The 12,947-nt window shown below is 39.5% G+C and overlaps 1 protein-coding gene across 1 annotated transcript in view; it reads left to right on the top strand.

Annotated features, from left to right (window-relative positions):
* SPATS2 (spermatogenesis associated serine rich 2) overlaps positions 1-12,947 on the top strand; it is a 78,082-nt gene that overhangs the window by 53,940 nt on the left and 11,195 nt on the right. The window contains exon 9 of the mRNA XM_008064922.2: positions 9,986-10,044. Within this exon, the coding sequence (XP_008063113.1) occupies positions 9,986-10,044 (59 nt within the window). The remainder of the gene's footprint in view (positions 1-9,985; positions 10,045-12,947) is intronic.

Raw genomic sequence — 12,947 nt, 5'->3', positions numbered from 1 at the left:
CCGGAGCCCAGCGGGTCGAGGCTGCAGTGGCCGGGAGTGACCACTGCACTCCAGTCTGGGTGACAGAGTGAGACTCCAACTCAAAAAAAAAAGAAAAAAAAATATTTGTCTTTGTTTTCCTACCTTCTTCCATTCTTCTTAACACACCCTGTCTCTATGCCCTATTACTAATTATTAATTTCTTTTTACTTTTGTGTTTTTCAGAATACTCTTTGTGTTTTGTAGAATACTCATTTCTTAAACTATATTAATATGTGTTCTGGTTTAGTAGAACCAGGTTAAGGAAGTTTTTAAAAAGTTTTTTTCTTTTATTGGCCTTCTCAGTGCCTTTGCAATGATAATATGCCTTGTGAATTGCAAGAGGAAGCTATACTGTGCTGTTTATTAAATATATTTGGTTATAGAATTTTTTGGGGGGATAAATATATTTGTCTTAGTTGATTTTGCATTGCTAACAGGGTACCTGAGGCTGGGTAATTTATAATGAACAGAGGTTTATTTATTTATTTATTTTGAGTTGGGGTGTCACTCTGTCGCCCAGACTGGAGTGCAGTGGCCACTCCTGGCCACCGCAGCCTCGACCTCCTGGGCTCCGGCGATCCTTCCGCCTCAGCCTTCCAAGTAGCTGGAACTACAGGCACGTGCTACCACACCCGGCTAATTTTTTGATTTATTGTAGAGATGAGGTCTCGCCAAGTTGCCCAGGCGGGTCTCGAACCTGCAGGCTCAGGCAATCCACTCACCTCAGCCTCCCAAGGCGCGGGATTACAGACTGAGCCACCGAGCCCCGACCAGAGGTTTATTTCTAACAGTTCTGGAGGATGGGAAGGCCAAGGTTGAGGTACCTACATTTGGCAAGGGCCTTCTTGCTGTTTCATCCCATGGCAGAAGATGAAAGGGCAAGGGAACCCACGGTGAGAAAGAACCAGAGAGGGTCAAACTAGATTTTATAATGAGCCCACTCTCTTAATAACAACATTAATCTATGCCCTCATGACCTCTTAAAGATCCCACCTCTCAACACTGTTGCTTTAGGGATTAGGTTTCTAACACATGAACTTTGGGGATCATAGTCAAACCATAGCATTATGCTAATGTTTTCTAGAACACTAAAGCTGTTTTAACTATTAGATATTAAGGTATTAACTGATATTTAAACCATAGCTCCTTTCTAGGGGATATTTGTTGATCGGGGTATTTTTGAAACTGGAAAAGACTTAAGAACCAAATTAATCAAATGTATGGGAAGGCAAGCAGTTAGGTTGATGTTTTGGGATTTAGGACTGTTTACTTTGCTTATTTGTGAGAACTGCCTAGATCTGAAATATGAGAGGAAGTGTTCATTGATAGGGAGAGCACACACCACTCTTCTCGAAGCCACCCATCATTTTTTTTGTTTTGTTTTGTTTTTTTGCTGCCTATTTATAGAATTTCCCTTAGGTCATACCCAGCTTTGTCTCTGTTCACAGTCTAGTCACTTAGTGCCACAACAAACAAGAGATAGAGGGGAGTGTGAGTCCCCCTTGTCCTCCTGGTCTCCTGAATTGCAGGAGAGAATTAATGACGATGGAATAATGCCTCTAAAATGTTAAATCATCATAACCAAAAAGTATTTTTAGGATAGATAATTCATCTAGTAGTGCTTGTCCTGAGCCCTGAGTTTCACCTTTTGGGTTTTATAGCTAAGAACTTGATGTCATGTCTTCTGTTTATCTTTTTTTTTTTTGAGTTGGGGTCTCACTCTGTTGCCCAGGTTGAAATGTAATGGCATGCTCACGGCCACCGCAGCCTTGACCTACTGGGTTTAAGCAATCCTTCTACCTCAGCCTTCCAAGTTGCTGGAACTACAAGCATGCGCCACCATGCCCAGCTAATTTTTTGATTTATTATAGAGATGAGGTCTCACCAAGTTGCCCAGGCTGGTCTCGAACCCATGGGCTCAGGCAATCTTCCCACCTCGGCCTTCCAAAGTGGCTGGGATTATAGGCATGAGCCACTATGTCTGGCCCTTCTGTTTATCTTAACACACATTTTTGTTTCTACCAGATTACTCACTATCTCAAACCCTAACAGTCACATTTCCTCTTACATATACTAGCTAATGCCACATCTCCAGCTTTATGTGCTCTCACGTTCCTTTTTATATTTATCTAAACCCAACCAATTCTCCAAAAACTCTCCTTAAATTAAGTTCTAACTTCTTCTGAAAATTTTTCTGGGTAACTGAGTTCTCCCCTTTTGGCATCTCTGGGAGGTTCCCTTTGCTCTGCGTTCTTGACCTATTGGTTATTGTTGGTTCATTTGGAAAATCAAGAGCTCAGTGCCGATCATCACAACTTTGCCTTGATAAACCTCTGGTCCTCATGACTGTTCAGCTTACTGATTACTTAGCCACAGGATCTGATTCCATTCAGAACAGTCCTGAACCAGGAAACACAGTTCCGGGAGAGAGATTTGTGAGTTCCTGCTGACTTGGAACCCAGCCAGGAGGAGCCTCCTTCAATAAATGACAAATGAAATGGTTTCCTGCCTGGGAACCGTGTATTTAGGATTGATTAGCAGGCGTAACAACCAGGTCAATTTAACTTGAGGGAAGAGATTACCTGCCCTTTCCTGCTGGTATAAAGCCCTTCTCTCTGGCTGATTGGATTTATAAACTACCTTATTTCAATGTTCCTTGTAGTTGCACTTCAAGGCATAATTGGCAGGTGAGCTAACTCCGTTTGGCACCAAACCAGAGCTTGGAGTTAATGTCACTTAGGAAGCCATTTTTGTGTTGGTTATAGTATAAATGAAAAGTAAAGGTTCTAACAGATTTGCAGCAGTAAGATTACATTACCCCTGACAGGGCACTAGGGAAATTATACGGATAAATTCTTTCACTTTGATGCCAAATAAAAACTGATATACCTATAGGAAGGTAAAATCAGAAGCTTTTCAATATATAAAACTTAAATTTTGTTGTTACTGGTAGTTTAGTAATAATCATCTTTAGACCCCAGTTTACTGTTCTTGTTACTTAATAATCTCTGTCTGCTTTACATTGATGGAGCTATTGGCTTACTTAAGTTTAAGGCTATTAAGGCTGCAGGATGTGAAGTGGAACATGAAGCTGGAGTGGATAAATGCTTTTGGAAGGTTATCACATCATGTGTTGATAAAAAATGCCAGCAGGACATATACTCATCTTCCCTTTGAAATAAAGTTTTCAGAGGCCAAGACAGGAAGATTGTCTGAATCCAGGAGTTCAAGACCAACCTGGGCAATATAGCAAGAACTTGTCTCTACTAAAAATGAAAAAAATTAGCTGGGCATGATGGTGCACACCTATAATTCTGGCTACTTGGAAGGCTGAGGTAGAAAGGAGGCCTGAGTCCAGGAAGTCAAGGCTACAGTGAGCCATGATTATGCCACTGCACTCTAGCCTGGGCAACAGAATGAGACTCTGACTTAAAGTAAATAAATTTATTAAAAGTTTCCATTTCAAGCTGGGCTCGGTGGCTCAGCCTGTAATCCCGCACCTTTGGGAGGCTGAGGTGAGTGGATTGTCTGAGCCCGCGGGTTCGAGACCTCGTCTCTACAATAAATCAAAAAATTAGCCGGGCGTGGTAGCACGCACCTGTAGTTCCGGCTATTTGGAAGACTGAGGCGGAAGAATCCCAGAGCCCAGCATGTCGAGGCTGCAGTGGCCGGGAGCGGCCACTGTACTCCAGTCTGGACGACAGAGTGAGACTCCAACTCAAAAAAAAAAAAAAAAAAAAGTTTCCATTTTATGAAAGTCAAAAAGTTTATTTTTTTATGACAAGAAACAGGTAAGAGAAAAAATTTGAGATTATATAATTCATAAAGTCCTAAATCTGTGATTACGATTTTGAAATTTTTTCTAACTGATCCTCACTGATCTTAGAAAAGTAATGTGCTTGGTTGAACAAGGTGGCTCACCTATAATCCTAGCCCTTTGGGAGGCCAAGGTAGGAGGAGGACTACTCCAGCAGCTCAGGAGTTCGAGACCAGCCTGGGCAACGTAGGGAGACCTCGTCTCTACAAAAAAAATTTAAAAAGAAGTTATGTGCTTTTATTTGAGCTTGTTTTCTTATGTTAAATAAAGTTTAGTTTTACCAAAGACTTTTAAGTCTTTAAATTTAAAGGCCACATATACATGCTGAAACTTAGGAATCATTTTATGAAACAAAGTATCTCCAAAAGTACCTAAAAAGCATAGAAATAAAAGGATGTGATAATATTATTAGAAATATACATAGCACTGTAATTCTAAACTGTGCTTCAGTTTTTAAATGCTTTGTACATCGATATCTTACTAGTACTTAACTCCATGGTTCTTGATGTTCTTTGATTTAAAGCTTAACTCTTTAACCATCTGTAAAAATAATCACAGGTTCAATATCCCTTATATGAAACCAAAACTGTTTCAGATGTCAACTTTTTGTCAGATTTTGGGACATTTGTCAAAACTGGCTGAGCATCCTTAATTGAAAAATCCAAAATCCGAAATACTCCAGTGAGCATTTCCTCTTTGTGTCATCTTGGCACTCAAGAAGTTATGGAATTTGGAGCATAATTTTAGATTAGGGATGCTCAACTATAATAACATATGAAAAATACCTTACTGAACATATTCAGTTATATTATCTGATTTTTCCTGATTTCTTTCCTACAAAGTAGGTATTTTTAAATCCATTTGAAAAAGGATTTGTGTCTTAGGTAAGCAGTTTGCCTAAGATGACATTGTAAATAGCAGACCCAGTATTTGAATCTACACATTCTGACCCAGTAACCTATGATCTTCATCCCTATGCCCCATTGATAGCCCACTTGCCCCACTAAAGCTTGAGAAAGCTAGAGTCTGTTGGTACATGTCACATATACAGACAGTCCCCGACTTACCATAGCTCAACTTAATGATTTTTTGACTTTATGATGGTGCAAAAGTGATACACGTTCAGTAGAAATTGTACTTCGAGCACCCATGCAGCCATTCTGTTTTTCACCTTCTGTATGGTACTTGATAAATTATATGAGACATTCAACACTTCATTATAAAACAGGTTTTGTGTTAGATGATTTGTCCAACTATAGGCTAATATAAGCGTTCTGAGCACGTTTAAAGTGGGCTAAACTAAACTATGATGTTCAGTAGGTTAAATTAAATGCATTTTCGACTTATGATGTTTTATTTTATTTTTTATTTATTTATTTATTTATTTATTTTTTTGAGTTGGAGTCTCACTCTGTCGCCCAGACTGGAGTGCAGTGGCCGCTCCCGGCCACCGCAGCCTCAATCCACTGGGCTCCAGCGATCCTTACACCTCAGCCTTCCAAGTAGCCGGAATTACAGGCGCACGCTACCACGCCCGGCTAATTTTTGATTTATTGTAGAGATGAGGTCTCGCCAAGTTGCCCTGGTGGGTCTTATAATGTTTTAAATGTACAGTGGGTTCCTTGGGACGTAACCCTATTGTAAGCTGAAGAGCAGCTGTATTATTTTCTTCTCAGCTTTAATGCTATGTAACAAGGAAACCCCAATGTAGGAGAATTTAGTGACTGAGTAACTTAGTCATTATGGAGTAGGGTTAGAATGAGAAGGACCAGGATTTTGACCAAGCATGTGAAAGTATTTTTTAAACTCAGTAAAATAAAACTGTAAGAAAGAATATTTCATCCAAATATTCAGTGTTCTTTTGATTTTATCATTCAGACGGTCCTCAATCACTATTCCAAAGCTATAATGTTGAGTGCCTTGTGATTCTCATATTCTTCAGGTCAGAGCTTAGTAGTAGGAAAAATTGTAAGATTAAAGGAAAGGTCACTGTGGGGTGGGGTTAATTAGAAAAGATTTCTGGGAGGAAATGAATCATTATCAAGCCATGAAAACATGGTATTTACATTGGCAAAAAGGATAGGGGTAGAGCACTGCATGTAGGAGAGACAGACAAAGGCACAGAAGGGACCCGTAGGGGTAGTTGAAAGCATTGAGATAAGCATCTCACTAGGGGGTTAACCCTACAACCGTTTTTTCTTTACCAGCCAAAAATTTGAACAACATACTCCTTGGTAATACAGATAGTTATTGGTTCTTTTTTCAAAACAGATTATAAAATATCATCAAAGAGTCATATGGCTTCTGGGATTAGTTTAGAATTGAGGTGCTTTTGACCACTGGAAAAGAACAGAAAGAAAGGTTACTCCATTGAAAGTTTGTTGCACAAGAACCATGGCTTATAGTCATACTCTAACTTCTTTTTTTGAGTCGGGGTCTCACTGTGTTGCCCAGGCTGGAGTGCAGACGCCTGCTCACAGCCACCACAGCCGCGACCTGCTGGGCTCAAGTGATCCTTCCGCTTCAACCTTCCAAGTAGATGGAACTACAGGTGTGCATCACCACACCCGGCTAATTTTTTTATTTATTGTAGCGACGAGATCTCGCCATGTTGCCCAGGCTAGTCTCAAACCCATGGGCTCAGGCAGTCTTCTCGCCTCTGCCTCCCAAAGTGCTGGGATTACAGGTGTGAGCCACTGTGCCCAGCTCATCCAAACTCCTTAAATGTAATTTCAAACTGTTGAAATGTGAAATCACATGTACACATGCTTTGTAAATGTCTCCTTCTAAAGAGGGACCTATCAAAAAGTCCATAGTGTCCAAACTGGATTTAGATTGCTTCGCTAGACCCTGGTGTGGCCATGTGCTCTTTGAGCTATGGCTATCTCCATGCTTCCTAGCTTTGGCCCCCTCCCCCACCTTGGGGAGGTGAATCTTCTCTCTCCTGTCTTTCTCTCAAATTTACTTTTAAATAAACTATATTTTTAAATCTAAAAAACAAAAACAAATTGGATTTAACAAGCTAGTATTTTGAGTTCAGTTGTGCTCCAGTTGTTCAGCTCACTGTGATGATCTGACTACATAATTGGTGTTTTTTGGTTTTGTTTTGAACCCAGATAAATTCTTTACTCCAACAGAACTGGAGTATGGAGTTTTACAAAACACATGAAGCATTTTCTGCTAATAAAAACTGTTGGCAATTCTCTTTTTTTGGTTGTTTTGCATGGAAAGAGGAGTGTCTTCAAAGAAAAAAAGGCGTTTGCATTGGCTTTGCTTAGATTTCTGCCTTGATTGGCTAATGGAATCAGCATAAATAGGTTTTAGGTTTTGAGCAATAATAATCAAATGCAAATGTTTTCTGAAAACATTTTATAGTGGTTTAGAATATTATCCCTTAATACAGTTGGCCTGGTAGAATTGTTGGAGTTGTGTTTCCATTTTAGTACTATTTCCCTAATGCAGCAGTCATAAACAAATGATAATTAGCAATTTTTTAAATACCAACAAATTAAAAGGCAAGAGCTGGAAACAATAGCTGCATGTTAAATACCTGTATGTTAAAGGGCTTCAAATGATGGACACAGACTATGTCTTAGAGATGTGAATGGTGATGCTGCAGGAACATCTATTTTGAGCAACTAAATTATGCAAAAGCTTTAGAATAAGTTGAGCAAATAGGAAGGAGGGAAGGAAATGGAGACCATTGAGTTACCAGTCTTTTTCCTTAGTAACAGTGACTAGCCATCCAAAACCACCTTTCATGACTGAAGAAAGGATATGGAATTCTCAACACTGAATAAGGTCCAGACTTAATAAGAACTAATGTCTTTCCAACCTTTTCTCTGAGAAAATAACCCAGTAGCCTCAGTTGACCAGTAGATTCATCTGTTTAATACTGGGCTGATATCACAGGACCTTTCAATAGATGTTACCAATAGATGGCAACATGACAAAACAACAAACAAAAAGAAATAGAAGTAACTGCTTTTCGTTTTTTTCTTTTTCTTTTTTTTGGCATGAAAATGTAGACTAATTTTTTTAAATGAAGAGGTTATGTGGTTGTCCATGCATTGCCCTATGAATTTCTTGTGATCACCAATGAGTCAGTCAAGAAATAAAGTTTATTTAAATGGATACTAGTCATTCTCACAGGAAAAAAAAATGCTGTTACAATGTATTAGCTCATTGCCACAAGAAATTCTGATTGTGTTGATGTAGAACAGAAAGTGTCATGTGACATTCTGCTTTCCATAATAAATAAGCGAAAAGCTTACTTGTTTGCCAAAGTCTTTTAATAAATATTTTACAAGCTTTGTCAGAGACAAAGAATCTGTCATCTATGGACACAGTGTCTGCATCTTAAGGTGATTTGGCAAAAGAAGAGAGATAATGTCAACCTGTAGGCCTGGCAGCTCCTGTCTCAGTTGTGCTTTTGTTTTGCCTTTTAGGTATTCCAAATGCTACTAGAGTTCTTGGAGCAAAATATTGCCCAGGTTTGCAAAATGCTTTCTTAGCAAAGTATTGCTACCTCATAATAGTTGTATCTTCTCTCCAGTCTGGTGCTTTTGGGTTAATATGCCAACCAAATTTGTTTAGTTACAAGTCTGTTTATTAACATCATGCATAATGATTTTCAAACCTGTGTTCTCTGACACTTCCCTATGAAGAATTTTGCTCCCTGAGGAAATAACCCTGCTTTGTCATTTTTTGTACATCTCACACCAGTCTCTGTATTAACTGCTTTGTGCTAACATAACTACATATTGAGCTAAACTGAAATTAGAGAGAGAGAGACAGAGTGTGTGTGTGTGTGTGTGTGTGTATGAGAGAGAGAGAGAGAGAGAGAGAGAGAGAGAATGTATGCGTGTGTATGGTTTGTTTTTTACAACTAGAAACAAGAATGGAACTTTTATTTACCCTGTAGTTATATTCCCATTCAAAAGGAAAAATCAGAATGAACTCCAAATTTGAAGAGTTGGAACATTCCATGTTTATGCAGGTATTAAAATTTTAGATTTTTATTTTGCCACTGCTAAGCAAAACTGATAGGGTAAGGAAAATTCTTTGCATCTGGAGGTTGAATCCTAGGGTCACCTACTGTTTCCTTATACACTGAAGTCTCTTTTATAAGGACATGGAAAAGCTTTATGTACCTACAAACCACATCTGCAGTGGAAACAATTCTAATCACCCTTTTCTTTTTCTGTAAAAAGCCTACCAGAAACCTTTAGCTCCATGCTTTCTAATTACTGTTGAATGTTTCTCAGAAACCAGCACACTGTATTTCTATATTTTGACTGCTCTGCATTCTCAGTATTAAAATGCCAGTGAACTTGATGCAACTGTGGTCAGCTCTTGAAGATGTACAAGTCCTAATCATGGATTAATTTATCTTGCCCTAGTAGAGATATTGCTTGGTAAAAGTTCATTATATGCTAAGGCGTCAAATTTTATAAACCAAAATATAAAAAGTGTGTGGCTGCATATGTGGAAATACAAGTAAGTAATTTCCACAAGGGCTTTTTTGAGTCAGAGTCTCACTTTGTCGCCCAGACTGGAGTGCAGTGGCATACTCACAGCCACTACAGCCTCAACCCGCTGGGCTCTGGCGATCCTTCCGCCTCAGCCTTCTAAGTAGCTGGAACTACAGATGTGTGCTACCACGACCAGCTAATTTTTTATTTATTGTAGAGACGTGGTCTCACCAAGTTTCTCAGGCTCTTCTTGAATCCGTGGACTCAGGCAATCCTCTCCTCACATCAGCCTCCCAAAGTGCTGGAATGACAGGCTTGAGCCACCGCGCCTGGTCTGCACAAGGACTTTTGCCTTAGCACAGCTTACTAAGAAATGTGTTTTGTAGCTTGCTACTGCCATCTACTGATTCTCAATTCAGACTTAAAGAGTTGAGAACCAGTAATTGAGTTATTTCTCCTAATACGTAGAGATAAAATTTATTTTATTCCTTGGAAATCCTTAAAATATTTTTTATTGAGAGTAAGACAGAATTTTCATGTGGTCCATCCGGTATTATTTTGTAGTATGGTTTTAGTGAGCAAACTCACCAGTCTTTCTCCACTGTTAATAATGTGCTATTTCTGCATTTGAGTTTCTCATCAAACCTTTTTTTCTTTTGTCATCATTTCCTAGTTTAATGGATCGAGAAGTGGCATTGCTTGCTGAAATGGACAAAGTGAAAGCTGAAGCAAGTAAGATGATTGATCTTTTATTTATTTATTTAAGAGAGACAAGGTCTTGCTATATTGCCCAGGCTGGTCTGGAATTCCTGGCCTCAAGCAGTTCTCCTACCTTGGCCTCCCAAAGTGCTGGGATTACAGGCATGAGCCATCGTGCCCAGCCAAGATGATTTATCCTTAATCAAATCTATGACCTATATAAATAGAACGTACCTCCTCCCAACCCTCAGGACAGAAGTTCAATATAAATGCCACAATAAAAGTTTACATATTTAGTTAAACAGTCTTGAGCAGTTGTACTGCACTGGCATATGAATCATTTCAGGTGAAATAACTTTACCAGAGCCTATTTTAAAATATTTCCAAATTGTAATATTTTGGATATAGAGTTCAGTGTATAAGAGACTGGATCATGGTATCTGCCACCAGGATTTTGTTTTTCCCTCCAATGTTTAAACAGTTCCATTGGGGGTTTTGTTGTTGTTGTTGTTGTTGGAGTCTCACTCTGTCACCCAGACTGGAGTGCAGTGGCACGCTCCCGGCCACTGCAGCCTCAACCTGCTGTGCTCCGGCGATCCTTCCACCTCAGCCTTCCGAGTAGCTGCAACTACAGGCACATGCTATCACACCTGGCTAATTTTTTATTTATTGTAGAGACGAGGTCTCACCAAATGGTCCGGGTGGGTCTCGAACCTGTGGGCTCAGGCAATCCACTCCCCTCGGCCTCCCAAAGTGCTGGGATTACAGGCTGAGCCACCGAGCCTGGCCAGGGATTTTTTCTGCTTGGAAAAAACCTTTAGCATAATCAGAGAAGATTTCATCAGGTCGCCTGCAGTTGAGTGTATACATTCCTGTCATTACCTGTGTCAGAACTTTCTTTGTTTTCTTGGTTTGTAGAACAGTCTTCATTCAGTGTCTGTTACCAATTTGTAAGGAAAAAGTCAGTGAATTTGAGGCTTTAGGATACTATAACTAGGACTCCTTGAAAGCATACTAAAATAGATTCTGAGGAATGGAGTCTAGCTTGGATGATTTGTGGGGTTTGTACAGAAGAACTTGTTACCTGTTTTTTGGTCAGTTCTGGTAAGTGTTAGGTTAAAGATATACAGCTACTTGAAAAGAAGGGAATGCCGACTACAACTTGTAAAATGGCGTTGATTTGGGGCATTTAGGTGGCATTTTTAACTTTCATGCATTGAATGCCAGATTTGTAAGTAGGAAGGTTGTTTCTTTTAGCTCATTCTCAAACTGGTAAGAATAGAAATGCTGGGCTAGGTTGAGGTGATGACTCACAATTAAATTATTTGTGTATGTGGTCACGGGCCAGAGGAGGCAGCTTTGAGGCACTGAGCTGAGTTCAGTTGTGGTTCATTTTAACTTGAAATGTTGAGAATGCAGTAGAGATGCTATCTGCTGTTTTTCAGAGGTGAGATTTCATTTACATTGAGCAATATATCTTGAATTTCTAACTTATTTTATCTACATATTCTTCTTTGAAGATGAAGGTCAGATAAACTAAAACCATTAAGAAGGCTTAGTCCTTACTTTTGAGAAGAAGACATTTTAAAAAATATGTCTTTTATAGAAAATTTCAAACTTTTTTTTGAGTTGTGATTTCACTTTGTCTCCCAAACTGGAGTGCAATGACATGATCATGGCTAACTGCAACCTCAACCCCCTGAGCTCAGAAGATCTTTCTGCCTCATCCTCCTGGGTAGCTAGGACTACAGGCATGCACCACCATACCCAGCTAATCTTTTTATTTTTTTGTAGAGACGAGGTCTTGCTATGTTGCCTAGGCTGGTCTTGAACTCCTTGGTTCAAGGAATCCTCTCACTTTGGCTTCTGCTTCTGAAAGTGTTGGGATTATAAGTGTGAGCCACTGCACCTGACGCAGCAAACTTATTTCATAGAGAAGCTAATATAATGAACCCCCATTGCCTAGCTTTAACCAGTTATCAATTCAAGATCAGTTTTATTTTATCAAATTCAGAACTACAGAGGTTTATTTAACTCTGTCAGTTTTATATCTGGGTCTCCTTTCTCCCTGAAAATCTTGTTCTCAGTGACCCAGTGTAATTACTTGTCTACCAATACTATCAAGATGGTGCTTCTTTTTCTTTTTTACACATTATAATTTTATTAAATAATTTATTTGTTCATAGTACTTCACAATTCAATTTCTGATCTTTACATTAACTCTATGAGGTAGGCTGGTTTTCCAGCTTTTTTCATTTCATAAATGAAGAAATTCATTATTTGGAAAATATATGACTTGCCCAATGTTGTATAATTAGGTTCTCTGAGTTATCTGTTATATGTAGAAATCTTTTTTTCTATTTTGTTTTGTTTGTTTGTTTTGGGGGTTTTCTTAGTCAATTTCTCACTCTGTGGCCTAGGCTGAAGTGCGATGGCATGATTCTGACTCACTGCAGCCTTGACTTCCTGGACTCAGGCAATCTTTCCACTTTAGCCTCCCAGGTGGCTAGGACTACATGTGTGCACCACCATGCCCAGCTAGTTTTTTTTATTTTTTGATGGGATGAGGTCTTGCTGCATTGTCCAATCTGTTCTCAAACTCCTGGACTCAAGCAATCCTCCCACCTTAGTCTCTCAAAGTGCTGGGATTACAGGCATGAGCCACCACACCTGGCAGACATTTTTACTCACCACATTTTCTCCATCTTGAGATATATAATTTTGTCATTGAATCCCGGAATGCTAGAGCTAAGAGAAGCTAAAGTTGATACAAATGGCAGGTAGGCTTTATCTTGGGAGTCAGGCTATGGTGTTAAGAAACTTTTATAAAGCCGGGCTTGGTGGCTCAGCCTGTAATCCTGCGCCTTTGGGAGGCTGAGGTGAGTGGATTGCCTGAGCCCGCGGGTTCAAGACCTGCCTGGGCAGCGAGACCTCAT

This window comes from Carlito syrichta, unplaced genomic scaffold (assembly GCF_000164805.1).
Source record: "Carlito syrichta isolate Samal-C Ts95f unplaced genomic scaffold, Tarsius_syrichta-2.0.1 Scaffold308104, whole genome shotgun sequence".
NCBI classification, from domain to species: domain Eukaryota; kingdom Metazoa; phylum Chordata; class Mammalia; order Primates; family Tarsiidae; genus Carlito; species Carlito syrichta.
Note: the sequence above shows the minus strand (reverse complement) of the source record. Positions and strands in the feature narration are given on the sequence as shown.